This window comes from Fusarium phalaenopsidis (genome assembly GCF_050370095.1).
Source record: "Fusarium phalaenopsidis strain FUZ10S chromosome Unknown contig_32328, whole genome shotgun sequence".
Lineage (NCBI taxonomy): Eukaryota > Fungi > Ascomycota > Sordariomycetes > Hypocreales > Nectriaceae > Fusarium > Fusarium phalaenopsidis.
The window spans coordinates 657-28,123 of record NW_028145393.1 but is presented as its reverse complement, the minus strand read 5'-3'; the positions used below and the strand labels follow the sequence as shown (position 1 = coordinate 28,123).

Below are 27,467 nucleotides of genomic sequence, written 5' to 3'. Positions count from 1 at the left end.
ATACCGAAACGGCCAACTCTATGTGGAGGGACGCGAGGTGTGTGCGAGTATATGAGTCTTGCCATGTCACGACCATTAGCAGCATTAGCAGCTGATACGTATCACTTCTGTTCTTGGCTTCCCGATTTCTCATTTTCTTCCCAATATGCCTACCTTCTTGGTGACCGGAGCGTCGCGTGGTCTGGGTGTAAGCTTACAAAACATGATGTCAAACCTGCCTATCTGACATGTGCCCAATTGCAGTTCGCCTTTCTCAAGGAGCTCTCGGCAGATCGTGATAGTCTTGTTGTAGGACTTGTGCGCAACAAGGTATCTACCGAACGAAAGATTACGGAAGAGCTCGGCTCTCCGGACAATATTCGCATTGTCGAAGCTGACATTACCAACTATGATGCCCTCAAGGTAAGACATTCACGCTGTATATACTCTGCAGCTAACAATCACCTCAGGACTCTGTCCAAGAAGTCTCAAAAATCACTTCTGGTGTGCTCGATTACATCATCGCAAATGCAGCCCTGATCCCATCCTGGTCCGCATGGGACGCTGTCGATGTCGTGTGAGTAGCGTGGCTCGTGGTCAAGGAAAAGACAAGACTAACATGCATAATAAAGAGCCCAGAATCCAGAGTTACTCGAAAGGGATATTCTTGAGTCAATCAAGGTCAATGTGGTTGGAAATGTTCATCTTTTCAACCTTTACATGCCTCTCGTTCTCAATGGTCGAGCCAAGAAGGTGATTGCTATCTCCTCGGGCATGTCGGATATCGAATTCATCCGTCAGTTTGAGATTTAGCTAGCAGCTCCTTATGCTGTGAGCAAAGCGGGAGTCAATGTCGTAATAGCAAAATTCGCGGTTCGCTACGCAAAGGATGGCGTGCTGTTCATGAGCATCTGTCCTGGCAGCGTGAACACTGGCTTCGAAAGGGAGAGTACGTATGACCCAACAAAACGGTTGCGTATATCGATGTTAATACTGCTTAGTGACTGAAGAGAAGACTCAGAAGGCGCTTCGACTGGCAAGCAAGTTTGTGGACTATGCCCCCAACTTCCGAGGCCCAAGCTCGCCGGAGGATTCTGCCAAAGCGGTTCTGGGGGTCATGTTTGAGTCTTCGCTGGAAAAAGGGGACAATGGATCATTTGTTTCTCGTTATGGAAATAAGCAGTGGATGTAGACTTGTTGATTGAGCTTTTGGGATGGAACCCGTCTTTGTGTAGACCGACCATGGTATCTATTCGCTCTATCTTCTGGCGCAGTTATCCCACCAAGAACCGGGCTTTAACTATGACACACAGAACACAATATCAACACTTTATAGCGTCATATCCCAATTAACACAGTGGACTAACCATACTATGGAGATGGTGACAGCCCAGACTAAGAGGAGAAGTAAAGTGAGCTTTGGTCCGTAAACTATCAACGCTATTGAGTAAAAAGTATCTTGCTCGAGAATACTTAAGACTTCGCCCCAAGACAAACGAAAAAATGAATGTGCGCGACTTTGAGCATAAAAGAAGAGCCACTCGTTCTTGAGCGAGCTACTCCATAGATGCAAAATTGATCCTACACCCTTGTCATCTTGAGCGCGCAAAAATTCCCCGTTACGAACTAGCCCCCTGGTCTCCCAATCGGCCGAGACTGGATTGCCAACATCCAAATCAGGGTAACGTTACGCAGTTGATGTGGCTCTGGTGAGAATCGTCGTGGACCTGGAAATGGAATGACAACAATTAGTCATACGGGAAAGCTTGAGATTATTAATTGTGTGAATATTCGACCGTCGTATTCGGACGAAAGGTCGCAGTTGATATAAAGCTATAACAACTGATAACTCCGTGCAACTTGGCTACTCACTCATACTGCACCCTGACGTGGTATAATGACCTCTGCTGAGCCTTATGAAATCACCGTACTCGGTGCCACCGGGTGGACAGCTACTATTTGCGCCGAGCATATCACCAAGACCTTCCCAACAACCACGAGATGGTGCATTGCTGGTCGGTCAGCCGACAAGCTCGAACGTCTCAGGCAGAGTTTAGAAGCTATCAACCCAGACCGACTTGAACCGGCAATCCATATTATTCCCCGACTTGATGCCGATAGTCTTGACCCGCTCATCGTCAACACCAAGGTTCTCATCAACGGCATTGGACCCTATCACCGATATGGAACCCCTGTGGTCAAGTCCTGCGCTCGGAATGGCACCCACTACGTCGACTTCAGCACCGAGACAGCATGGATTGCCGACATGATTCGTGACTACCACAGTCTGGCGGAACAGTCGGGAGCCATCATTATTCCAGCCATCTCAGGCTCGAGCTCCCCGTCCGATCTGGTGGCATGGCTCCTGGTTACCCATCTTCATGACCATGAGCTTCCAGCACCATCCGAAGTCGTTTGCTCAGGAAAACTCAACATGTTGGGAGTGCAAGGCGGTTCACGTCACACTGTTATTGGTGTAGCCGAGGACTGCGGTATTGGGGGATGGCTGAATGGAGACTCGTGGATCTTGTCTCAGGCACCGAAGCCTCTCAAAACACGTCGAGCTGGTCTCTTTGGTCATCGTTATGACCCAGTCTTGGGTCACCTTGGGACGTCATTTGTTGCATGGGGGAACCAATCAGTTGTCCAACGCTCTGCCGGTTTCGACGCCCAAATCTACGGTCAAGATTTCATTTTTCGCGAGTACATCCCTACTTCCGGCTTCTTCTCTGCGGCTGTCGTCCACATTTTCACCAAGATCGGAATCCTCCTCCTCTGTATCCCATGGTTCAGATCATTTGTTCGTGGAAAGGCGTTTGATCCTGGATCTGGCCCGGACAGGGAAGAAAGCAGAAGAATGAAAAGTGCCGAGTGGAAAGCTACAGCGTATATTAAGGGGAGAAAGGAACCTGCGGCCGTGGCAGAGTTTGGATGTAACGGCGCACTAGTTGACATGGCTGCAATCCTAGCCGTTGAAGCTGCAGCAACAGTTATGGAGATGCCCAAGGTCAAGGATGACGGGCTACCTATGGCAGGTTTGCTAACACCCTCACTATTGGGTTTACGGTTCGTTAATCGGCTGAAGAAGGCGGGATTCACTCTGGGTGTGTACGGATTGTGAAACGGTTGTGTGAGGCTAAAAGGAGACCAATTAGACTCATACAATTGTGGGAAAGAGCTATCCTAAATCGCGCGGCGGACTCGATCCTTCATCGTGGTCGAAGGGGAGAATCAGTAGGCAAACGATCAGTATTGCAACCAGGTTTATTCTGGCTTCTTTGCCGCCGCCGCCTCCTCCATCTCCATAGCTGTGGTTCCTCGCATTTCCGTCTCGGTCTTGAACGTCTTGAACTCTCGAGCAGGAACACGCTTCATAAGCATTTCGTCTAGTTCCTCATAGCTCCGCTTCGCCGTTTCGGGCTGGAAGAACCAGAGATAGAGTAGGCACAGAACGGCAATACCTCCATAGATGAAGGCTGTCTTGGCGCCTAGATTTGCCTGGTCAAGGTTGAAAATGAATCGAATGACGAACTGCCACATGGTAAAGAGGGAGTTCTGGAGCGAAACGCCAACTGCCACCGTCTTGGCTCGAAGGCGAGATGTGGGAGTCTCGGCAAGTAGAGCCCATGCGGTGGCGCCAATGGAGATGTTGTAACACCAGACATAGAACAATTCATCGCCCAAGCCTTCTGGCATGTCAGAGTTTTAAGCTCCCGCCGATGGGGAGCAGCAAGAAAACTTGCAACAAAGCATCGTCGAGCTGTCTTTGTTTGCAGGGCTGATCTGATATACGTGCCTATCTACCCTGGAGACAAGATGATTAGTCACGAGGCTAGAATGGTAAGCACGTGCTCCATATTGAACGATTCACCTTCACGGTGGGTGATCAATGATTATCTTCTTGCTTCCGTTTGAACACCAAGAAGTGACCAAGAAAGCCCGCAGCCTGGCGTTCCGCATCTTCAGCAACTTGTAACACTATATTCTTGTGTCAGATATGGTTAACTACGGGGTTTCTCGAGGCTGCGGAACATGCAAGAAACGTCGCAAAAAGGTTCGTTCATTTGGTGTGAGCTCGAATACGCATAAAATACTGATAAGACACATCCAGTGTGATGAGACCCGTCCTGTGAGGAACATCTTGGGAGTCAGGAGAGTATGATTTGCTAACTACTTCATGACCAGGCTTGCAAGCGCTGTCTTAAATCCCGTCGAGTGTGCCCCGGCTATACCGATGACGGGATGCTTGTGTTCCGACATTATCAACCTATTGATAACCTGAGCCCGTTACAACTTGACAGATGGTCTCCTACAACAGACGTACTACTCGAAGAGGCTGCACTCGGCATCTTTTTAGATAGCTTCGTCGTCCAATCTCAAGATAGACGACAATCACGAGGGTTTCTGGACGGGATGCATTCCCTACTCACCGATGCCGCTCCTGCCTGTACCCTTATCTCTGCAGCCAGAGTTATTACCCTGGCATCAATAGCTAATCGCACTAAATGGCATAGTCTATTGGAGACTGCACAAAAGCGGTACGGCCAACTTCTGATCGACTTTACCACCTCTTTGTCACGAGGACAGACACACATCTCATCCAAGGATTTTCTCACTGCTGTACTGCTGGGGCTATACGAGGTGAGTTTTGGATAGGTAATTCGACATTGCTACGATTTCTAACCCCTTCCCAGCTTATTATGAGTAACCATGCTTCACCTGCCAAGTATCTGGTCCATATACAAGGCATCCACTTGATTCTTCGACAGGGAATCCATCTCCTACACCACAAGTCCACCGCCCAACTTTACCTTCCTGGGGCAGGCCTGATATTGAAGCAAGCGGGGGTGAGTACTGTAATGATTCCATAGCAAGGGCAGCTTTCCTAATCCTGACAAGACCTCTGATGAGACTGGGCGTGGTGTCTTTTCCCCGCCGCTCAACGACAAGCCACGTCGTTCCCTGGATGAGATTATTATCAAGATGTCACCACTTACGGCTCTTGCTGAACAGCTCCTCGCGAACCCCTACTCATCGACAGAAGAACTCGTTCAGTTACAACAAGGTTTGCTGGCACTGGAAGGCGGCATCATGCATTGGGATACTGATCGCCCAACTTCATGGGCCCCCGAACTTGTCGGCCACGTTCGAGATGAGACTATAGAGGATTCTTCATATCGCTGCTCAGGGCCTGTGTATAAGTATCTAGACCGTACGATTCACAACGACAAGCCCTTTGAGATTCTAGCTAACTTTGCGAGCAGAATACGTCGCTGCTGCCTGGACCTCTTGGAGGTCGATATGCATCCTCTATCTCGATCATCTTAGTTGTCTTGCTCAGGCTCTTGGGCAGGAGGTTGTGGATTATCACCGTGCCAAGATCCATCATTTAGCCGCCGAACTAAAAGCCTCCATTCCTTACCATCTCTCAAGAGACCTTGGGATGTACGTCCAGCGCCCTGATGCCGAGACTACACCAAACACCCCGCAACGGATAGTTGGTGGGCTTTTACTACTACATCCACTATACGTTATCGCACGGTGTACAACAGTCGCGGTGTCCGATAGAGAGTACTTTGTCAGGACTCTCAGATGGATTGGTTCAGAGATGGGGATAAGTCAGGCCACTGTCCTGGCTGATTACCTGCAGCCAAACATGCAAGGGCCTTCAGCGATGCAGACTTCTGCAGTATCTTTCATGGATGTGCTTGAAGGGCATTTCCTAATTTCAGCGAGTATGATGCTGGAACCAAGTTAGTCACAGGTAGTAGTCTTGAGGTTGCGATCAGACTTTGAAACCTCTTGTCAAACTCTGACTACCCGTTGGCTCACGTGGGTAGATTCATTAGAAGACCCCTTGCCATGTCCTGTGATATGTCCTAACTGATGGCTGCTATCTGCCGTTGAGTTCAAGTAACATGTTATATCCTATAAAATAGTCATCTGCAGACACTCTAACTACAAAATTGATGTCAGCCGGAGCATTCCTGGACTCGCTACGTGATCATGCCCGTCACGATCAGTACTGAGGCTGACATCCTCCCAAGTGTTTGCAAGTTCCAGCTGTTCCTTGCACTTCTGTTGTATCAGATGAAGTGCATCACTCCCAAGAATGACTCTCAATAGCCTCAGCCTTCCAGCGCACACACCTTCACCTTTGACGCAGTCAACAATGCGTTCCGATAATTTGTTGATATCGCCCGGAACATTGGGCACAATCTCGGACGCAAATAACCCCATCGTTTCGTCGAAAAGAGGTTTGTATGCCTCAATCGATGGTTGGTACTTTCCGAAGCCCTCTACTGATCCCTCCCGTGCTGCTCCAAGTTGAGATGGGAAACCGCCAGGCTCAAAGATCATGCAGTTGATGTTGAAAGATTTGACTTCCTTTGCAAGACCCTCGACAAAGATGTCAAGAGCTGCTTTGGACGCGGCATAATGCGACAGAAATGGAAGCGGGCCCCAGCCTACACCAGCACCGGTAAATGCAAGAGTACCGCTTCGCTGGGATCGGAAATGTGGGAGAATGGCCTGGGACACATGCAGTGTTCCAAAAAGGTTCACGTCAAAGATGCTGCGAACAAAGTCGTCGCTGTAGGTACGGGCGTTAGATTCATCAATGATAGGATGCAGGTCGGAGTGCTCACGTAGCCTCTTCGATGCTCTTGGGTGCTGACACTCCAGCGTTGTTCAGAAGAACATCGATATGTCCCCAGACTTGCCAAGCCTTTTCGATTTGGGCATCGATTTGCTGTCGCGGAGCCGTGACATCGAGCTCAAGGATAGCAACATTGTCTGACTTGAGATGGCCGAGGCGTTCATCTGCGTTACGGCCCGTTGCAATGACACGATCACCTCTGGCTGTGAGGTGCTGGACGATTGCTGCACCGAGCCCAGATGTTGTAGCCGTCACTAACCAGATGAGCTGTGGCATGGTGGAGATGAGTTGGGGAGGGTGAAGTAGATGGAAGAAAGAGGATGGGTCAAGATGAGACTATTATATAGACCGACAGATAAATACCTTGGTGTTAGCCACGGCGATGAAAAGGCCAATGTCCGAGACATTGGTCGTCTGCATGTCTCTCCCTGTTAACTCCGAACTTGATAATCTCCGGAGTTGGTGATTGGGTCAACAGTGGGCCTCAGTCGTGTTTGCGCAAAGCTAACTAGTTTGGGATCTCGGAATCACTGCACTAATAAGATGGGGCTGACTTGATTGACGGACATTATGGCGGCTTATGTTCCGGAACTAATGAACGGCTTTTGTGAGCTTTAGAGGCATGCTCCGTTTCTGGCCTTTGGTTGTGCCTACGACTTTCTTACTAAGGCTGATCCCGAGACAGGGCCCAGCAATAGGCCCTACAGTTTGTGTCCTAGACTATTCAGATCACTGGATATGCGTCTCGTATAATGGAATTTATTGGTACTGGCTCAAGGTTGTTAACATGAAGGGCTATTAACACCATTCACTAGTAGTGTTAATATAAGTCAAACGTTGCTAGCGGTTTTCAGTCTCATTTAGAAAAGAGAGTTACATAGAGAATATTACGCAGCGTCTGCCTACAAGACCATAAACGCCAGAAAATCCATGTCATCCGAGGATAAAGCCCAAATCCAGACTACCCGAGTCTAATGGTCCCGGGCGGGTTGAGCTGCCAAGTTTGGTGTCTGTTGTGCCATGGCTCCTTCGCCGCCGCTGCCGTCGCCTTCCGCTGTATGTCTTGCTCCTTGTCCGTGGGCTCAGCGTCGAGCACAAAGTTTGGTGGCATCTTGTGCATCGGGGTGACGGCTCCTTGCACGTGCTGGGATCTCAAACATGGCTCAGTATGGCTTCCATGATTGTTCTTGGGAAAGTAGTTCCCAATCTCTTCCAGTCGTCTCTTCAGAGAGTTGTGAAGAATTGCCTTTCGCGGGATGTCACGGTAGGCGCCTCCATTGGGCAATCCGCGATAAGGCTCCCATCCCTTATCTTCTTCCTTCGGGGCACGGTCATTCAATTCCCAGCGGGGGATGAACGGCAAGATTTCTAAAGGTTTGTTAGCAGCTGTGTTGGATGATATCAGGATTGCAAGCTAGCTTACCCATAAACTTCCACATCATGACCTTGAACAAGGCGGTTCCACGGCCGAAAGACAAGCAATCGTGCATGAACCCATGGACCACCAAATTCGTTACCTTCTGGTCATCGCCCATCAAATCTTTGAACGTCTGCAGGCTATTGGGACACCAGTGAACCGCAGACTTCTGATCCCTCTTGCCCACAAGGTCGACCTCGCGGATCATCCACTCCAACGCCATGTCGCTCATCTGCAAGCGCGAGTCGTCAAGTGGTTTTTTCTGACTCTCTGGTTTCGCAGTCGTCCAGTAATACTTGAGCCTTTGCCACCAATGCATGTCATCGAGCTCCGGCAAGTCAAGGGCCGGCCATCCACCGCCAATGTCGCCGTGGTTACCGGGGAACCATACTTCCTGGATATCTTCAACCTTGTGTTTCTTGTCTTTGTCGTGTTGATGATGGCTGTGTCGAATGTCCTGAGCAAGGAGAGCTGGCTTGAACTTGACACGTCGTTCGTCGACAGCGACAGCATGACGGACGTGCTGGGCTGTGCCAGCGACTTCAACCGGTGCTGGAGCACTCTTCTCAACCACGGCAACTGAGTTGACACAGTCCCACATGCCAAGGAAGAAGACCTTGATGTTTCTGTGCTTGGCAATGTCGCTAGTCTTTCCAGCATTTCGGCAAAAGGTTTGGCTGAAGGCTCTGATCTCCTTCCTTGCTGCGATGGTCTCGTCGCTTGGTTCGAGATTTGCGTCACTGGCCAGCAAATGGTCGACGTCGTCATCATCATCATCCTCGATACCGACTCCGTTGGGAGCTCCGTTCGAGACTCCGTTAGAAGCTCCATTGGTGGCGCCATTAGCATTCTCACGGTCCTCATCGTCGGTCTCATCGCAATCCTCGCCATTGGGGAAGACGCCATTATTCTGGCCAGTTTCTTTCTGCTTCTTCTTTTGTGCAGCGACACGATCGTCGCTCTCGCACTTGAGAGAACGCTGATACAGTCGGTAGGCAAAGGGGACCATCTCCTCGTTACCCTTGCAAAGCAGGCCAACCTTGTTGATCATGCGAGCGAGGAATTTGGCTGTGAAGGCGCCTCGACTGAAGCCAAAGATGTAAATTCTTGCATCCTTGATTCGAAACCACGTTAGTACTGAGGTTGGAATGGTGGTGGACATCACTTGCCGTCTCGTAGTATCGCATCAGGAAGCGATAACCGGCAATGACATGGGCGTCAAAGGTTGTGCCAAAGCCCTGGTCGATGGTCTTGTAGAATGAACTCCGCATCTCACCGAGATAAGTCTTGTTTACAGAAGATTCATTGACGTCGTAGGTGCCAATACCGGCTATATCAACATTAGCAGGGTTCTGATCGGACGGACTGCAAGCATACTCTGATAGTAGTGGAACTGGTTCGGATGGTTGCGGTCGAGCTTGCGGAGGATCTTGACCACGTTGGTATCGGCATTGGTGCCGCTGAAGGTGTTGCCGGTGCCATCAAAGCAAAGAATAATCTTCTTGTAGCCATCGCCACTGGCAGCAGCAGCAGCCTCTGGCAGAGACTCAGCGTTTGTCATATTGTCACTGGATGATCAAGTGAGGGTATTGCTTGATATCTTGCAATCAAAAAAGAATGATGTGTCGGTGTTAGCTGGGGATGCTGGGTGCCTTATATGCGCAGAGACTGCATTGCATAAGCTATGGACGTTTTCATCGTTGCCGAGCCTCCAACGAGACCTGCAACTCGGTTTAACCCAATGGCAATGGGACTATTAGCCGGTCTGGATCTAGAACTTGGGTGGCTTCCCATCAGCTCGCCACCTTGGAACTCACAAAAGCCCTACCAATTCGCGGGGAAGCCCTCAAGCTCAGACCAGAAGGTGCTGCCAAACTCCTACGTGCCGAGCCGCGCGTGAGTTCCAAGCAAATAGACCAATACGCTAGTGGTTGATTATTGGCCTGTCTCAGACGTCAGCAAGCCCCTTTGGCCGGGGAACTTGCCCCTTGCCGCCTGCTGAAATACCAAGACGCCACTATCTCCGAGACAACAGGTGCCCTGCTGAAGCCCCGAACTGTCAGGCTTGGAGGCCAGACCAGCCACAATGCTGATCTGGGTGAATTTGCACTTTGGGGCTGAGGAATTGTGTTACCCGTGACGGCCGCTTTGGGCACGCCTCCCGGGCCAGAAAAGCATATACGAATCTGGATCTGACCGTCAGCAGCCATGTACCGGACACTTTGCCCCTTTTGAAGGCATGTGTGATAGTGGCTGGCGAGCTGTGTTCTTCAGAACGCCACTGTTGTCTCTAAGCGATTGATCTCGTTGAGTGTTTCCCGCATGCGTGAATGATAGCCGTTGCGCTGCTGAGCACAGGATCACTTTCTCTTTTGATTGATCCATCCGCCACTCAGGGGGTTTCAACGTACTACAGTGGCAATGAATACATGCCAGTCAGTAGCAGACACGAATTGAAAGGGTAATAACCTAAGCACTTATTGATTACAGGGGGCAGTATCCCCATCACTGGGGTCTTGCTACTGATACATAATGTCTATTCCTTCCTATCGCATAAAATGGAATGACATCGCCTTTCGGTCGTGATAAGCAATGTAAATGCCGACTCTGAACGAGGACGCTTATCACCTCTAACCGTTTGCTCCATGGTTGTTCTGAGAATTTGGCACACATGATGTAACTCCCATCTAACATTATCAAATATCAAGAAAGCAGCAGTACGAGGATATATGGTGCTTAAAATTCGATTCTCGCCCTAGGTGAGATGTGATGCTTTTCTCCCTGGTTGCAGCGGACTACTTTCTCGTTGGCCCCCGGCTCTATTACCACAATGTCAAATAACTCAAACTTGGAGAAAATATCATATACCCTGATTGATACGCTAAATGAAAAGTTTCAAAAAAGGCTGTTCAATGGGCTCCCACAGGGCCATACAAAATCGGTCCAGGGCGCGCTGAGCAAGTCAATCATCGGCCACTATCTGCGCCATCTTGACGACTCACCTAGACTGTTACTACGAAGAGCTGCAGTCGAAAGGTTTCTACAACGGTTAGAATCTGGTGAGCTGCTGCTAATGTACCGGTTCGGCCTGGCGACAAGCGTCAACTCGATCATGGGGTAGAGCTGACCGAGACTCTGGGCGGGCTGCGGCAGAGATACCAAAAGTCCGGTCCTGCGAAAGTTCTAGGGAATCTTCTTGGGTCATTGATGTGGACTGTGGAAGAAGAGCCCTTGATCCAGCCCAACGAGCACCGTTGCTGGTTGTTTGAGGAACTTGTCTTAGCCCGGCAAAATATTCCATGCGAGTACCATCGATGATATAACGGCACGAATTAGATGGCACAGACGCATGCCTTTTTCGAGCGCCTGGAGGGAGTTCCTACGAAACTCGATGATTGCACATCCTACCGTTCCTTGTTTGGGGACACCCAGTGAAAGCGCGCATAACACAAGAAAACTACCCCATTATCTATAGCTCAAGGAGTTTGTATTCAATCACACACAATTAGTCAATCCATGGTGCTTAGAACCGGCTATCTAGAGATACAAGTGCATCAAGAATCTTTTTCGGGCGCAGTGGAAAGATGCTTGTGCAATGTACTCGGTAGACAGTCCATGCAGTCGGTTCTGAATGAACCAAGCCGAGCCCCTAAGTTCGGCATTCATTTCCACAGTTTGCAGAATTTTCAGCGCTGAAAACCATGGATTCCAGGGGTCGCGCAGCGGGAGATTGCCTGTCTAGGATGCGCATCCTGGTGGCACAGCTTGACCGGGAGCCCCTACACGCTGCATCACTGGAGCCTGATTTCTCTTCAGCTTCCACTTCTCTTTTCCATTGGTTGTATATACGACGATTAAACCTCGTTTCATCTTCAGCATGGACAGGCGAGGCGAACAAGGCCAGAAGGTGCCTTGTGCGCGAGAGTGCTTTTCAGATCTTAGCAAGCGAGAAGCAAAACATCACCTCAACGCTCTTCAAAATTGCCTGATCGCATGGTGATTCGATAAGTTCTGAATCAATCAAGAAGCCATCCATGAGACAAAGAACTTCAACAATAGAAAAACATAAGCTCATGCATTTCTCGACAAAGGAAACACGAGGGCCAACGGATTGAGTTGAAGAACAAACCAGACCACGTGTTTTGCGCAAAATGTTCAAAAACATGCTTAAACTGTCGTCTCTCTAGGGCCGCATTGTAGTTGCATATATATTGTCTACAGGGCCCTTCGTTTCTTCCTCGTGACATCTCCATCACGGTGCTACTCACACTTGACCTTCTTTCAGCTGCCCACCTCGTCTTTCTTTGAGCATCCACCAACAGCAACAAGCGTACAGACAATCTCGAGCACGGAATCATGTCAACCATGGTTTCCTTTTCGGCTACAAACGTTGTTGTAGACAATAAGTATGCTTGGCCCGCTGAAAAGACTTGCCTCAAAGTTCGATTCCTCGGCGGAAGCTCATGGGAGAGGAAGACGGTGGAGCACTATGTCGCTAAATACTACCACGAGGTGCCGATGCGCATGAGATTCGAGTTTCTCGATGACTATGCTTCTGTTCCCTCCGACATCCGCATCCGATTTGGTCACAAGAATCGATCTCGAGTTGGTCGCAACGCTCAAAAGTACCCGGATCTACACACCATGGAGTTGAACCTCCACCCGCCCAGCCATCTCAGCAGGGATGAGCAGCAAGACAGACGACGACGGTCCATCTTGCACATGCTTGGCCATGCTCTGGGTATTCAGCTCGAGTATGATCATTCGGGTAAGTCCGACACCGTGGCTTCACAGTCAGACGATTTCTGGAGCACCCTAAGCGACATCACCAGCGACGTTGACCAACGCTCGATCATGCATTGCCAGGTCGGCGAGTGCAACACCTCTGATGGAGAAGCGACTGGACCGTTCAACACGTGGCTTTCAGATGGTGACAAAAAGCTTCTGGTCGCCATGTACCCAAAACCTGAGTCGAAGAAGCCCGCCAAGGCACCAGCAAAGACATTGAGGCCCTCTCCGAAGCCAGCAACGAAGTCGGCGGCGACAATATCGTCAAAGTCGCACCAGAGGCCAAGAGATGAATCCGCTTCCGCTCCGGCCGCCAAAGCAAATCATACAAGCGTTGAAGGATGCGATCCTTCCAATGCCATTATTATCAGTGGTTGCGGTACCTTCAACGTCGACGGCGGTGGGTACGTTACCCTCTCCGGTTGTGGAAATGTCTACATCCATGGAAACGGCCATGTGACGCTCTCTGGGTGTGGAAATGTCTGGGTGGACGGGAATGGTTATGCAGAGATCTCGGGTGTTGGCAAGGTGTGCTTCAGTGGCACGGGCACGGGCATGGTGACGGGCATTGGCGAGATCTGCTCCCATGTCAGCATGAAGAAGTAGGTTGAGTTCAGCAGTCATGTAGGTCAAGTCGTGATTTGGCAGTACTAGTTATGATTTTACGAGGAGATGATAATGAGAAACGAATTCCCTAAACGATGTCACCGCAAGTATCCGATATCCTGTAGTCAGACATGGTGCGCTACAAGCCCGCACCCTCCTTTAATCATGTTCCAGTTGCATCAATAAATACAAATTTTATGTTAAATAAGAGTGAGAGATAGAACTTAGGAAATAGGCGTGTCCTAGAGCCGAGAGAACTGGAGTCCGGTGGGTGATTGAATCATTTGACACACACCAGACTTGGATGCTGACTCGAATAACTACCTCGTGTCCTGGCGCCTAACCTCAGGATATACCGTAAGAACTCGGTAAATTCGCGCTTTTTTGAGTTCAACCGTCGGTCTTGGCGCATTACTTCCCGGATGATCACTTCCTCATACAGTTAGTATGTGGAAGTGATCATTCGAGGGGTAATATCAGAAGATCAGATGTTCCCCCCGGCCAGGATTTTTGCAGTCCCTCTTTCATCCGATCTGAAGCTATCGCCACCGCGTTTTTCACACAATGCCGCCGCTTGATGAGGTTGATCCTAATGCCGGCTGGACTGTGGCCTCAACACCAAGGAAAAAGCCCGGCCCAAAGCCCAAGCCTCTTGCAGAGCGGAAACCAAGGAGGATCCTGCCAATCCAACGCCCGGAAAGAAGCTATTCACCGGAGCAGAAGGCGGAAGTCCTCGTGTGGCTGATCCACGGCCACGTTATAAAGAAGGGTTGGAAAAGGAAGCCTACGATTTATGATGCCTCGAGGCACTTCAAAATACCAGAAGGAACGATCCGTGGATGGCGACAAAAGCGTGAGTTTTTCCTCGAAGAACATCATCGGAAACTCTGCCCCAAGTGGCCAGGCCTCGAAGATCAAGTGTACCTCTCTTTCTTAGAGCGCCGCGCCCAAGGGAAAGTAGCTACGACCTCTTGGTTCCGCCGGAAGGCACAGGCTATTTACAAGGAGTTATACCCGGACCAAAGCTCCCGGTTCCCTTTCTCCACCGGTTGGTGGCGAGGCTTCCTTCGGCGTCACAACATCGTAAAGCGACGAGTGACAAAGCAGTCAACCAAGAGGCCAGAGGATTACATCGACGTCGTGAATAGGTTCTTACGATTCATCAGGCGCATCTCTACATTACGATTCCAATCTCGGGCCATCACGATGATCTTGAACTCGCCAAAACGCCGGTTTTATCGGCGCCTTATACTCAACCTAGACGAGACCCCAATCCCATTTGAGTATCTTGATGGCTTCACTTGGGAAATACGCGGCGCAAAATCAGTCTCCGGGAAAAGCGACCGCAGCGGGTGGAATAAACGGCAGGCCACCTTGATTCTTTATATATTCGCAGATGGCGAATTCAGGCTTCGACCGACTATTATATTTCATGGTACCCCTACCGATGAAGGCGGCCAGACTTACGAGAAGGAGCAGCATCTTTATTCCCCTGACGTCGACGTAGAGTTCAATAAGACAGCATACAATAACGAGGAGCTTTTTTTCTTCCTGGATTGACAACAAGCTTCTTCCCCTTATTAAGGATGAAGAAGAGGATATATTGCTCGTGATGGATGCAGCCACATTCCACGAGACTGAAGGGATCAAGAAGAAACTAAGGGATAACGGTATTTCCCTTGCACTTATCCCTCCCGGCTGTACAAGTCTTTTGCAACCCCTTGACACCGCTATCAATGCTCCTTTTAAGCGGTGGTTACAGGAGGCAACTGACGAGTATATTGAGCAGATAGAAAGAGAGAAAGGAGATGATTTCAAGTGGTCAGTTAGTGATAAGAGAGTTATGGTTACTCATGTAGTTGCTTCTGCTTTAAAGCGTCTTAGCGCAAAGTCAGAGATGGTCAAAAAAGCGTTCTTGAACTGCGGAATAAGCATACGCCCTGACGGGGCTGAGGACTGGCTGATCCGGATCAAGGATATACCTTCTGATCAGATTGACTTTACTGGGTGGGAAGAAGCCGAGGAAGTCATCGTCAAAGACGAGGACCCCGTGGATCCCCTATGTGACGACGAGGAATTCCTCGTTGCCGACGATGACGAGCTTCTTCTGCATACACAATATCACGAAGAAGTCATCAAGCAGCTGCAAGAGCGGCTGCGGAAGAGGGGCCTCAGGGTATCAGGGAAGAAGGCAGATCTGATCCAACGACTGCGAGATGATGATGACTCCCAGAAATGTCGAGAAGGAGATACAATATACATTAGCTAACTAGACCATCAGAATCAGCGCCTTCAGAAGTCTCATTGACCTTATTATCTTGCCAAAAGAAGGCTATTCCCTCTTGCTATTTACGTTCCTTTCTTAACCTCCAGTCCGTCTCCAACACCAAAAAAACACACATATGATAACTATGAAGCCGGCAGCGGCGGCGGCCATCTTCGTTATCACGATATCGGAGGGCAGCTTCAATAGAAGGCGGAGGTTGGAAGTGGGAACAAGCCGCCTACCTATTTTTGGTGGGGGATCCGTTCTGCCGCCCATCCCCGCCCTCTGTGTGGCTTGCCAAGAGACGCCGGTTGAACTCAAAAAAGCGCGAATTTACCGAGTTCTTACGGTACCATGAGCCCAGCAACACTCAATGTTTTCTCATGGGCAATAAATGATGCTCATAATTAAGATTATTGATCAACTCCTTGGTTACGATCTCGGCTACAAACAATCTCGTCAAGCCATCTCAAATCTCCAGACCAAAAGGGCGCCTCTCGCTCATCGAATAACTGCCGCCCTACTCACAGTTATGTGAGACGGAGTCATTTCTAGAAATAAGTGTTATCCTGGGCCCAGCCAACGTGCACGTTGATACGTACTCCACCGCAATTCTTGCAGACACAAGTGTTGTCGCAGGAACAGGCGCTCGGCCCGCCACAGTTGCAAGTAGATCCGCAGTCGCACGCCATGGTTGGTTTCTTTGGTGGTGGATTAATGAGGTTGTGAAGAATAGGTCTTGTTCCTAGTGTTGGTAAGAGCCAGAGGTTTTCAGGATCCTCGTCGTCAGCAAGTAAGCTCTATATAATTCCAAGAGGCCGAAGCTCAAGGTTTGCGCTGACTGGCTAACATGACGTAGCTATGACTGTTATGCTTCCTTTGCTTGGGGTGGCCACTGACGTTGTCAGCGTCCTCATCATCGATATCAGCTTCCTCTGAGTTTATTTGGTCACACGAATCAATGCCAGAAAGGATGACGTCTCATTACTGAATCCCCATGTTCAACAACAACGCAGAAATGCTTGGCATTTGGGTCGGAAAAGCCCTGCAGTCCACAGTACTGGGACAACACAACCAACACCTACCTGATGGGGCCTGGAGACCGGCCCGGTTCCCCGTGCTTGGTTCCTGTTGCACTTGGAAGACCAACCTTCCAAAACATAACTCGGCTAGGAACACCAAGCACGGAATTGGCGGGCCGATCTCCAGGCGCCCTCAAGTACAACACACCGCATTCTCACCTTGATCCGCCTAAGGCCCAGATCAGGGACTGGGTTCTGACTGATCCCGGTTATCAGGAAAGACATCCTATCGCATAAAATTAGCGCAGCCACCGTCTTGTACCCAAAACCCCGTCATGTTCATAGCTATTCCTCAACCGGCGATGGCTCTGACCGCCCTGCCCCACGTGCCAGAGGGTCATAGTGAAGTCATCACGGCTGTGATCTTGAGGAGGTAAACACATCGCATTTGAAGCTCAATTTCAACGCTTTGAGACGAAATTTTCGAGAAGAAGAGTATTATTCCTGCGATTCCCATAGAAAATATACCTAAATCGAAGAGATGCCGCTCTCACGAGCCCGCCGGCAGTCCCGACGAGGTCCTCAATCGCTGCCAGCTACACAAGAGGAATCAGAGATACCGCCCACCTACCCTCGCGATAAGCACGCAGCCGGCCGAGTCACAGCTTCATAATAGTCGGGGCTGGCATTGGACTGACGAGCAGACGTTATACTTCCTTCAGAAGCTCCTAGAGGCTCGTCGAGACGGCGAATTAAATATGAATAAAGTCATGCCATACCGACGTATATTAGAGAGCTTTATTCCCGGCTTCCAAGAGAGATGGGGGTCTAATATGTGGGGATATGAGACGTTGAAGAATAAGCTGAGGAATCTAAAGGGATTCTGGCGTGTTTTTCGTGATGCTGCTGACCTCTCGGGCACGGAGTATGACGAAGATACTGGGCGGCTTTATATGAGTCGGTCTAACGCCAAGAAGATCAGGGATAGGAATCCTCATCATAGGAATAAAGTCATTAGCGACGGACTTCTTATCGGTCCTTATATCTCCTTTGATTCATGGGGGGAGATCTTCTCAGATGACCCGCCGGCAGGTCGTCTTATCACCGCAGCGACAGACGAGCGGGCATGGGGAGGGCACGCAGGAAGTGCGGCAGAAGCTCAAGATTCGGATGCCCTGATGGCCGACGATGATGAAGAAGAAGAGGAGGAGGAGGAGGACGAAATTGAAGTTAATATTGAAGAGGAGGCAGGGAATAGACTGAATAGTCTGCCGCAGAGTCAGCCACAGAGTCAACTTCCTAATTCCTTGCAACTTCCCGACTCTCTGCTCGAAGGAGGGGATTCATAACCGATTCCTGCGTCGCCTCGCACGTCTCATACGCCGGCAATAAGGTTAACTCCTTCTTCCACACGCCTGCGAGAGCGGCAACGTACCGCTATCTCTGAGTATCACACACAGACTTCATCATCGTCAAGGAAGAAGTCGAAGGGCCAGGGCACGATCACAGCGGAGGAGTTAAAGGAGCTTCTTCATGAGGATTCTGCGAGGCGCCTTTCCGTCACATCACGGGCAGCCAGGTCAGAGGATCTAGAGAGGGCTGTCAGCAACTGCTTGGAGGTTATTGGAGAAGCATACGGTATACCTTATGCCGTGAGGGCGATCGCGATGTTCAAAGAAGTGAGGAATGCGGTGATATGGAATGCGCTTGGTTCAGTGGAGGTGAAGAAGGCCTGGGTTGAGAGCCAAATTGGCCCGGCAGAATAAGGCTGTGAATAAGGCTATATGGTTACTGTGATTTAAAGATGAAGCTATGTAGTGTTATACCTGCTAAGGGGGATTTTCCTATATAAATTGACCTTAATTTAGGTGCCATATTACTAACTTCAATAGAGCTATCACAGACCTGATTTTGCAGCTTCAAATTACCCCTCACCGCCTTCAGCCTCGCTGCGGCCCCTCACTCTATTCACTTTCCTCACCTCCTTCACTTTCCTCGCTCTCGCCGCTGCCGCGTATCTCAACAGCTTCCTCTTCTCCTTCTTCTCTTCTTATTCTCAATGCTTCATTATATCTCTGCCAAGTCGCTCTCGCGATCGCCGTACGTAATCCACGGGATGTCTGAGCCGGCACGAAGTCATCCGCGCGCCTCTTGGCTGCCTCCATCGCTGCCCGAGCGTGAGGGAAGTGATTCAGGTATGTCTGCAGATCAAGATCACGCTCATTGGGCTCGAGGCCGTCTCCTAAGATGAAATTCCACAGACCGGTGACCGCAAGGATAATACGCTGTTGATCCCGAATATCATATTCTGCGGCGCTATGCCTCACGATCTTAAACTTCCTTTTCACTCGACCAAAGATCTGCTCCATGATGACTCGAAGCTGGGCGTGACGAAGGTTATATATCTCCTTTTTATTCTATGGCCGTCGATCAGTAGCTTCCCAGTCTTTGAGATGGTATCTAGTCCTCGGGAAGGGAATTAGGATGCCTCGACTAGAGCCAAACCCGGCATCAGCTATGAAGAAGCGTGCTGAGGGGATTCGCAGGTCAACAGTCTTTGCAATCCGGATCAGTGAGGAGTCGTTGATAGAACCCTCGGCGCCCACAAGCACATATACGAAGAATCCCTCGAAGTTAACTGCTGCGAGGATATTCTGTGATATGTTGTTTTTCCTGGACCAATATCTCTTCTGATGCTTCCGGGGCACATAGGCAGGTATATAACAACCATCTATAGCTCCAACGGCGCCATTAAACGCAGTCATTTTCGGGGATAACTCCACGAAAGCCGATAGATTAAGAAGATGACTTGTTGGCTGCATAACAAAGCGTATATGCAGTCGGCGAAGAGGTTCGAGGAGTTCATGGAAGATATTCGAGACGGTTCCTTGGCTGACACAGAAGCGAAAAGCAGTATTCCTCTGCGGCTCCCCATACGCGAAGATCCATAGCAGGATCATTAACTTCTGCTCGAGGGATATCTGCCTACTATCACGAGCAGAAGTATTAATCCTCAACCACCGGCAGAGGTCTCGAAATAGGGCTTGTGGCATACGGAATAGGTGCTTGAACATATCATCATCCCCCTCGAGCAGCCACGAGGCATAGTCTCTTGCAAGTTGATGATTAGTACGGGGGCGGCGGCGTCGGCGGCCTCGCCAGCTTGGTCTCTCTTCTCCAATAACTCCAAAGAAGCGTAACAGGATGAGAACCCTGTGGCGGTTGGCGATGACTTCATCTTCTTCTATGAAGTAGCGCAGAAGGTCCTCATTCTCGAGGAGGCCGTCGCCATCGATCAGGTTCGCAATTTCCTTATTTTCCTCGTCTTCAACCGACATTATTGACAGTTATCAGGAGTTATGAATCGCCTTGTTTCACCCCCTCACGAGTATATCAATTTGAGTCACGAAAATCGGTATGATCTACATCCCCATTGCCGTCACGGGCAACCCGAAGCTCCCGGCTAGCTTGGTACATGAAGGTGGCGGTGTTTATGTGCAGCTATGCAATTGAGACAGTCAATTCTTATATCCCCCGCTGGAATTGGTGCCAAATTGAGCAAAGCGCGTCCCCTCATTCATTTACACCGAAAACCTGATGACAGGGATCTCCCAGATTGCTGACCCTGATCAGGGCCGGCCTAAGCCCCTCACAGCACAACATCAACTACCCTGGAACCAACTGAACGTTGAAGACACTTGAGATTACGATCTAAAGCAAACCTGTAGGAACTGGATAAGAGACTATTAAGGAAAGGCAATTTGATATCGAACTTTTGACAGGTTTTGAGGCCGTTTGACTTTTCTTTTATTCTTCGATTGCGTGTCCATGGCTGTTCTGCCCGAGTTTTCTTGATCTGGACTCCCCCGCATTTCGTTTTTTTTTTTTTTGGCCAGAAGGGATTTGATTTGCTCAGAGAGTGCTTACATCATCACACGCTCTCAACCTCTGATTGGACGGACGGGTCGGTTCAACATTGACACGAGACGGTTTCCCAGCCGATGTTGCCCGCAGCATAACAACATCAACATCAACATCAGTGTCTGTCATGTTCACCACGACAAAGTAAAGGCGACGGTTGGGTTCCATATGTCGCCAAAACCTCGAATTGTGGTACTTTAGACTTATTGAATGTTGTGGCGTTCATGAAGTTGCCCTTGACGAACCTAACATTTCCAACACTCTGACAACCTTAGGTGTGCTTACTGAGGGGGGGATGAATTAGGGGTGTTGTTTGGTGGGCAAAACACAGTTAGAGACTACCAGAGGGGATGTAAACCTTGAGATTGCACTGAAGGGAAGGTGAGAAACTGTGACTGAAGCTTTGGCCCTCGATAATGAGCCCTGAGTGAGTGAGTGCAGTTAACCAACCAACACATCCACACACGAGAAAGTAGGCCGACTGAGATGCCCTGGCATGTATGAGGGCTTCTAAAAATGATTACAAAACGAGGCGAAACAATCCATCAAACTGCCCTCGACACATTCAAGTCAACCCCAAACTGGTTTGAGTCGATCAACCTGCTTCACAGAAAGCTTGTTGCGAGAGGGCCTTGTGCCTGTTCGGCTCTGTCGTTGAGGCACTGTTCAGCATGTAAACATGAGAGAACTGACATGTTGTATTCATTCTACATCTCACCCCGTGAAACTGGCATGTTCACAACCCAGCCCAGTCAGTACATTCAAGAAGCACATGGATTTCCACTCATCTGGGACATGACGCGTCCGTTGAATTGACTTTAGGCAAGCAACGTCCTAAGAAGCTATAAATGGACATTTTTCAGAGGAAACTCGTATTTTGAAAGCAGAGTGAAAAAGAATGCGTAAGCCTCCCCAAGTTTCTTAGTCTTGGTTGCCGAGGAGCCGCCGCGCAGAAGAAACTAACGCAGGGACGCTCGTTTGACACATCGTACTTGAGTCAAATGAGTTTCAGAAGGAAAGTTTCCCTGCGCCTCAAACATCACGATGGTGATGAAGCCATTGGACAGACTCCATCGTATCATACGGCCTGTAGCCCAAGCTGAAAGGTCTGTGGGCCGAGGTGAAAGCCGCTTTGATCTCACCGTAGCACTACCGTGCACAGCTGTCATGTCGCTCTCAATACCCTCTCAGTATTACTGGGATAAGACATTGGTGAGATGCGCCTGATTTTGCTGTTGAAAGATGGGACACACACTTTGCTCAGCTATCCATTCTGGGACGCGTCTTGTGCCTCTCACGAAGTATGATATTACCGCGGCTGTGCTTGCTTGAGAAGTACAATGCGCCCCCCGCTGTCATGCGCCCAGATGCAGCGCTGTTGCACAGCTGGTTGGCTTTCGTGTTGGACAATCTGCCTCGGTAGAACGGCATCACGGCTAACTAGGGTGGACCGATGCCTGCACAGGATAAAGGCTATGCGATGCGGGCTGTGCATTTTTGTAATGATGGGTGGCTCGTATATCTGGTCTAGATCGGTCGTGGTAAGTCTCGATACGGCATAGCCAGTCGCGTCGCTTCAAACGTAACTCTAGACATCTATCATCAGAAGTGCCCTCCCCCAAATCGATGCATGGTCTAGACACCGAGTGTCTAATCAAGGAAGGTGTCAAGCCAATATCGGCCGCTCGCGTGCAGGCGCTCGAGGTGGTGGTCCAATGGCTTCTCGCGGGGGTTGCATCATTCGCCCGGCTTGTGCATACAACATTTCCTCGGCGGCCTCACGCGTGCATCTTGGGCCCTAAGAGGGAACGCCACGGGCACGTGCTCCTGTCTGTTGAGAGAAAGTTGGGGGTAGAACCAACAGAAGAAGCCCGCTAGGCCTTGCCCGAAGGATGGGCCCTTGTTCTTGACTCAGGGCCTCGGCCATTAGCTTTTCTGTTTGTTCGGCTGTTTTTCCGGCACGTTGCCATCCCAGGATAGGGCTGTCACCATGTTTCAGACACTGATTTCTTCAACGGTGGGTAAGCAGCCATCGCTCCGCAAGCATCTCACGGGGAGCGACGTGCAGCAGAGCTGAACTACCGACCGTCTCACAGAAAGAAGCTCAGACTGGATGCTCATCTTGCCCGAAATATCCCCTCATTCGAGCTCGTGCCGCCCCTTGCAGATCAGGGCCTTGAATGTCACTGAGCCGGGGAGACCTTGTTCAGAGGCTTGGCAGAGTCTAGACCCCACGCTGCCCCTGCTAGACAGACCAGCCTTGACCATTCACGGCTAGATTCCGCTCATGATGCAACCGCCGGTCCAATCAAGCAACGCGCACTGTCTCGTGTCTTGGGTCCTTAACCGGTTAGCGATTGGGATTTGCAAGGACGTCGAGACCCACGGACCCCTTTTCCATCTCATGAGTCGATACGGTAAACGAAAATGGGTCTTTTGTGCTTCCTCAGTGGCGCAGCCGTACCACCTGGAACTGCTTGGGCAACACAGGTTGATGAGCTGTTACGCGAGATCCAATAGGGAAACTGGGTGAGTGGTCCACTGATGATTCCAATCTGCCACCGTTGTTGATGCTTGTAGGGCTCTTTCGGCACGACCAGCCGCGACTGGTTAGGACCCTTAAGTGGCGTTGGATCGGGTCCTCTCGTTTCATGCTGGCGCACGGCATATTGGCTAGCGGAGTGTTGAGCGGAGAATCTGCCAAATGAACTGGACTGGACCTGGGCCCCTTAACGCGTGCAGTCGGCCAGCAGGCCCCAGGCAGGCGATCAGAGCCTAGAATGACCCCTAATCGCTTCTCCAGAAAGGCCTAACGCGGCACCGCCAACGCCTGGCGCGAAACCAGGCTCTGGGGTTGAGAGATATTTATCATCGTCGAGCGCCCAGTCCTCTCTTCTTTCCCCCGTTTCCCGTCCTGGAATTCCCCTCACGCGACCAATCGACTTGTCTCGAAGGGTTCCGTCCAGCCAAGATGAATCGAAAACCAGGATGGATCGGGCTTCTTGTCTCACGCCTCGCCAACCGGAGGTTTGTCTTTGCCCTTGCCGTCTTGGCTGTCTGCGGTGCCAAGGGCGCACATCTCCACAACCATCGCTTTTCAGTGGCTCCAAAGCGCATGGTGCTCTTCTTCTTTCCTTCTTCACTCAAGACATATTACTACTACTCCTCATCAGGCTTCTGCTTAGCCACTGGACACCCAGCTCACCGGGCAGGCTACGAATACTCATTTCAGCTCTTACCACCGTTTTAATATCCTACAATGTTTCACTCGGCATCGTGTCCGTCTCATTTTACCTTGTCGCAGGATCCGAGATTCACTGGCGCAACATCGGCTTTGTTGCTGACCCGGCGGCGAGGACTGTTCTTCTCTCAGGGCTCATGACCTTTATTGTGGTTGTGGCCCTTGCCATTTGCGAGCGCGGTACTTCAAGGTGCCTGCTATGGGCTCTTTGGATGGGGAGCCGACATTGTCAACTGGCCATTCTCCTGCATTGGACGGAAACTGAGTCGCGTTCAAGGTGGCTACTATCAACTTCCTCAACACAACGGTCACCGCTACACCAAGGACGACGACGAGAAGAGCTCCGGGTAAGCGTTAAATACAGCGAAGCCCAAGTCATCATCACTTTCACGACCCCCGCTGAGAACCAAGTGCCTCTGGCGCGCCTTGCCGTACATCGTCGTCTCCATTCTCCTCACAGCTCTTTTCATTCTCTCATTCTTGAGACCCAAAGATTCTTCCCTGATTTTCCTGTCATGGACCAGCGGTCTTTTGCCCTTTGTCGACTTTGCATCGACATCACCATTCCTGGACGACCTACCCTCTTACTATGGAAACGGCATCCAGCGCAGCTGGGACCACACGAACAGCCCTTATCAAGTCATCACCGTGCCCCTGGATGCCAAAGGACTCGCCACTTGCCGGTTTCGAAGATTGGTATACCGACGAGACGCACTATAGCGCAGCTGCCGACCCGCTCAAGATATCGAATCTCGATGAGCCCTTACTGAAAGAGCTACGGGGAAAGCTGAAGGACATCTCGATTCGACACGTTGTGATCATCCTGTTGGAGAGTACCAGAAGCGATGTTTTCCCCATCAAGAAGGATGGCTTGATTTGGAACCGGTTCGCCGACACATGGCCAGATGGCAAACTCCCTCTAGAGGTTCAGGACAAGATGGCCAGTCTCACGCCGACTGCCAACTTCATCACGGGTGACTATGACGACGGATTTGAACACGAAGAGAAAAGAAACGTGGTGGAATTCGCTTCACCAATGCTCACACTGCTGGAACATACACACTCAAGAGCATGGTTGGTACAGTTTGCGGCGTGGCGCCTCTGGTTGGTGACTTCAACCTTGAATACAGCCATCATATCTATCAGCCCTGTCTTCCTCATGTTTTTGAGGCCCTGAACAAGGCGGGAGACTCAAAGACGGAGCCGAATGACAAGGAATCGAGCTGGAAGTCTTATTATTTCCAGGCCGCCACCCTCGATTATGATAACCAAAACAGCCTGATGGCCGCTATGGGCTTCCCAAAGAACATACCATCGGCCGAGAGTACCTTCGAAGCCCGGCTGCAAAAGCATGGCCCTGTCACGCTTCCCAACATCAACGAATTCGCTTTCGAGGAGGACCCCTTGAAGACTACATCCGCGATATTTTGTCGACGCCGGCAAAACAAACGACCGAGTCTTTCTTACTCACCTCACGAGCACCAGCCACCACCGCTTCCACTTGCCAGCAACCGAAAAGTACACCCAAATGGCCAAGGGCCTTGACATGATGTCCCGTTATATCAACACGGAGGGCTACGACGACAGATGGATCCGCAAGATCCTCAACCTACTTGACGAACAAGGAGTTGCCAACGAAACGTTGGTCATGTTCCTCGGAGATCGGTGTCTCCTCCCCGAAAACAACTTTGCCTCCCCATACTACAACCCTAATATCGGTGTTGATCACGTTCCTCTGGTTCTCTCCCACCCTCAACTACCAGCTTTCGACTCACACGGCGCTGTCCAATCCTCTCAAGTTCTACCTACGATCCTCGATATGCTTCTTGAAACTGGATCCTAGAGCGAAGAGAGCCAAAAAGCTGCCGCGGATCTCATCCGCAACTACGAAGGGCAGTCTCTTTTGCGGGAACTGAATGTGGTCAATGATCGTACTGGCCAAGGGCAATGGCAATTCACTGTCACCAACCCAGGCCGAGCCATGCTCACCGTCCGTGACGCCCGTTATCCCGAACGACATCTCGTCGTGCCTGTCATCGAGAACGTCGAGTGGCGATTAAGCAACCTCACATCTGATCCTCACGAGCTCAACTCGGTACAAAACTTTGACTTCGTGTCATTTTTGCAAGGCGTGGAAGAGATGCATGGCCGAGAGTGGGCAGAATGGGTCGAGGAGGGCGCTTTTATAACTCGGTGGTTCGTCAAGGAGAATAGCAAACGCTGGCGTTTCGATCACAAGGGCTAAGAAAAAGCGGGCAAGACTAGGTTCTGTTGACCACATATGTAATGTTTTAATGCCTGTTGTGTTTTTTGTATCTTTAGCATATGGTAGAGGGCAGTTTTGTACATAACTTAGAGCGACTTCTCCGGAGGGAGCTCGAATGCATATTATGAGATTAAAGTTACCAGTCATACCACTCACTAATGATGTCTCGGGCTGTTTTTGAGTGAGGACCTTTAAAATATCCCCATGGTTTCTCCGTCCCAGGTTCCGGTTTACCGGCTATAAAAGTTCAGTCCCAGGGGTTTTCTGGAGGCTAGTGTTGCACACACTTTGTCTGAGTCTTGAATATTATAGTCTTCGTTACTGAAACTCTGCAGTCAAACTAGAGTTGGTGTCATTGCTCTAGCAAGGAGAATTGACGTTTAGACAATTGTTTCCCCTTCTGAGCCTACCTTTTAGACATGTTCAAAGTGATGATATTTTCCAGAAGTGTAAGACAACCTGATCCGAATCTTGTATGAGTCCTTCATTTAATGCACAGATTCGCATGATCTAGTTGAAACTAACACTTCTTCTTCATGTTCTCCGATCGATGTGTTTACTATCGTGTTCTTTTTATATTGTGTCTCGACGGAGACGTCATTGGGAAACAAGAATACCCGATGCAGGCGTGTTAAGTGCGCACTCGCTTTGCTCCGCCAGGCAAATCGAAACCACTTCCTCGTCGATAAGACTGCATAACATCTATCCGACTCTGAGTGGATTATCAATCTACGGCTTTGAGGTCTCACTAGGGCATAGAAAATGCAGAATGTAACTGTGATGAAGTGGTTTGTGCCTGCCTCAGTATGGAGTCAAGCAAGACAAACACTCGTCGATGATGGTCTAATTTGATGTGTGTTTTTTGATCTTAGTTGAAGCCCCGCCCTTGATGGGGATAGCTGAGCCAGAAGACCGATGACGGTCTTAAGTAAGAAGAAAATCTCTAGACTTACTCGCCTCCAGAGATTTTAAATGTCTTGGCCTGCCGTTCAAGAACGCGGGAAAAGGAGAGAGTCGTGCCAGAAGAGCTGGGGGTCGTACGCAGCGACAGTATTACTGGCACTGACAATTGCAACAAGCTATGGAGAAAAGAAAAAAGCACAAATAAATCACTGCCTGAGGTATAAATAAATATCCCTCGATGTGAATGAATAGTGTTTCCAACAAGCCTGCGTACTAGCTACTATACTGGATGACCTTGGTTTGTTCAGCAATTATCAACATGAAATGTTCACGGCAGCGAGGGGAATGTAAATAGCTCAGAGCAGCTTGTAAAAATGTTAATGGGTATCAGGCATGTTGT

At 50.0% G+C, this 27,467-nt stretch overlaps 9 protein-coding genes across 9 annotated transcripts; 6 read left to right on the top strand and 3 right to left on the bottom strand.

Moving 5' to 3' along the window:
* Window positions 1–145: 145 nt before the first annotated feature.
* Window positions 146–1,171, top strand: LRP88_12699 (uncharacterized protein; the record flags this gene model as incomplete). The annotated part of the gene is made up of 6 exons (XM_083249091.1): window positions 146–187; window positions 244–402; window positions 450–556; window positions 612–775; window positions 842–928; window positions 981–1,171. The coding sequence occupies 6 exons, from the start codon at window positions 146–148 to the stop codon at window positions 1,169–1,171; spliced, it is 750 nt and encodes a 249-aa protein (XP_083094893.1).
* A 705-nt stretch (window positions 1,172–1,876) lies between these two features.
* Window positions 1,877–3,100, top strand: LRP88_12698 (uncharacterized protein; the record flags this gene model as incomplete). Its single annotated transcript, XM_083249090.1, has 1 exon — window positions 1,877–3,100. The coding sequence occupies one exon, from the start codon at window positions 1,877–1,879 to the stop codon at window positions 3,098–3,100; it is 1,224 nt and encodes a 407-aa protein (XP_083094892.1).
* A 143-nt stretch (window positions 3,101–3,243) lies between these two features.
* Window positions 3,244–3,675, bottom strand: LRP88_12697 (uncharacterized protein; the record flags this gene model as incomplete). The annotated part of the gene is made up of 1 exon (XM_083249089.1): window positions 3,244–3,675. One exon carries the CDS (start codon window positions 3,673–3,675, stop codon window positions 3,244–3,246), a length of 432 nt encoding a protein of 143 aa, XP_083094891.1.
* A 2,262-nt stretch (window positions 3,676–5,937) lies between these two features.
* LRP88_12696 (SDR family oxidoreductase) lies at window positions 5,938–6,913 on the bottom strand (the record flags this gene model as incomplete). The annotated part of the gene is made up of 2 exons (XM_083249088.1): window positions 5,938–6,571; window positions 6,627–6,913. The coding sequence occupies 2 exons, from the start codon at window positions 6,911–6,913 to the stop codon at window positions 5,938–5,940; spliced, it is 921 nt and encodes a 306-aa protein (XP_083094890.1).
* Window positions 6,914–7,598: 685 nt separating this feature from the next.
* Window positions 7,599–9,615, bottom strand: LRP88_12695 (T6SS phospholipase effector Tle1-like catalytic domain-containing protein; the record flags this gene model as incomplete). The annotated part of the gene is made up of 4 exons (XM_083249087.1): window positions 7,599–8,005; window positions 8,061–9,122; window positions 9,220–9,384; window positions 9,432–9,615. 4 exons carry the CDS (start codon window positions 9,613–9,615, stop codon window positions 7,599–7,601), a joined length of 1,818 nt encoding a protein of 605 aa, XP_083094889.1.
* A 2,804-nt stretch (window positions 9,616–12,419) lies between these two features.
* LRP88_12694 (uncharacterized protein) lies at window positions 12,420–13,448 on the top strand (the record flags this gene model as incomplete). The annotated part of the gene is made up of 1 exon (XM_083249086.1): window positions 12,420–13,448. The coding sequence occupies one exon, from the start codon at window positions 12,420–12,422 to the stop codon at window positions 13,446–13,448; it is 1,029 nt and encodes a 342-aa protein (XP_083094888.1).
* Window positions 13,449–14,012: 564 nt separating this feature from the next.
* On the top strand, window positions 14,013–15,008 carry LRP88_12693 (DNA-binding domain-containing protein; the record flags this gene model as incomplete). The annotated part of the gene is made up of 1 exon (XM_083249085.1): window positions 14,013–15,008. The coding sequence occupies one exon, from the start codon at window positions 14,013–14,015 to the stop codon at window positions 15,006–15,008; it is 996 nt and encodes a 331-aa protein (XP_083094887.1).
* Window positions 15,009–15,345: 337 nt separating this feature from the next.
* LRP88_12692 (SAP domain-containing protein) lies at window positions 15,346–15,717 on the top strand (the record flags this gene model as incomplete). The annotated part of the gene is made up of 1 exon (XM_083249084.1): window positions 15,346–15,717. The coding sequence occupies one exon, from the start codon at window positions 15,346–15,348 to the stop codon at window positions 15,715–15,717; it is 372 nt and encodes a 123-aa protein (XP_083094886.1).
* A 7,911-nt stretch (window positions 15,718–23,628) lies between these two features.
* Window positions 23,629–26,143, top strand: LRP88_12691 (uncharacterized protein; the record flags this gene model as incomplete). Its single annotated transcript, XM_083249083.1, has 7 exons — window positions 23,629–23,684; window positions 23,831–24,078; window positions 24,176–24,245; window positions 24,505–24,913; window positions 24,967–25,354; window positions 25,407–25,696; window positions 25,751–26,143. The coding sequence occupies 7 exons, from the start codon at window positions 23,629–23,631 to the stop codon at window positions 26,141–26,143; spliced, it is 1,854 nt and encodes a 617-aa protein (XP_083094885.1).
* Window positions 26,144–27,467: the final 1,324 nt, after the last annotated feature.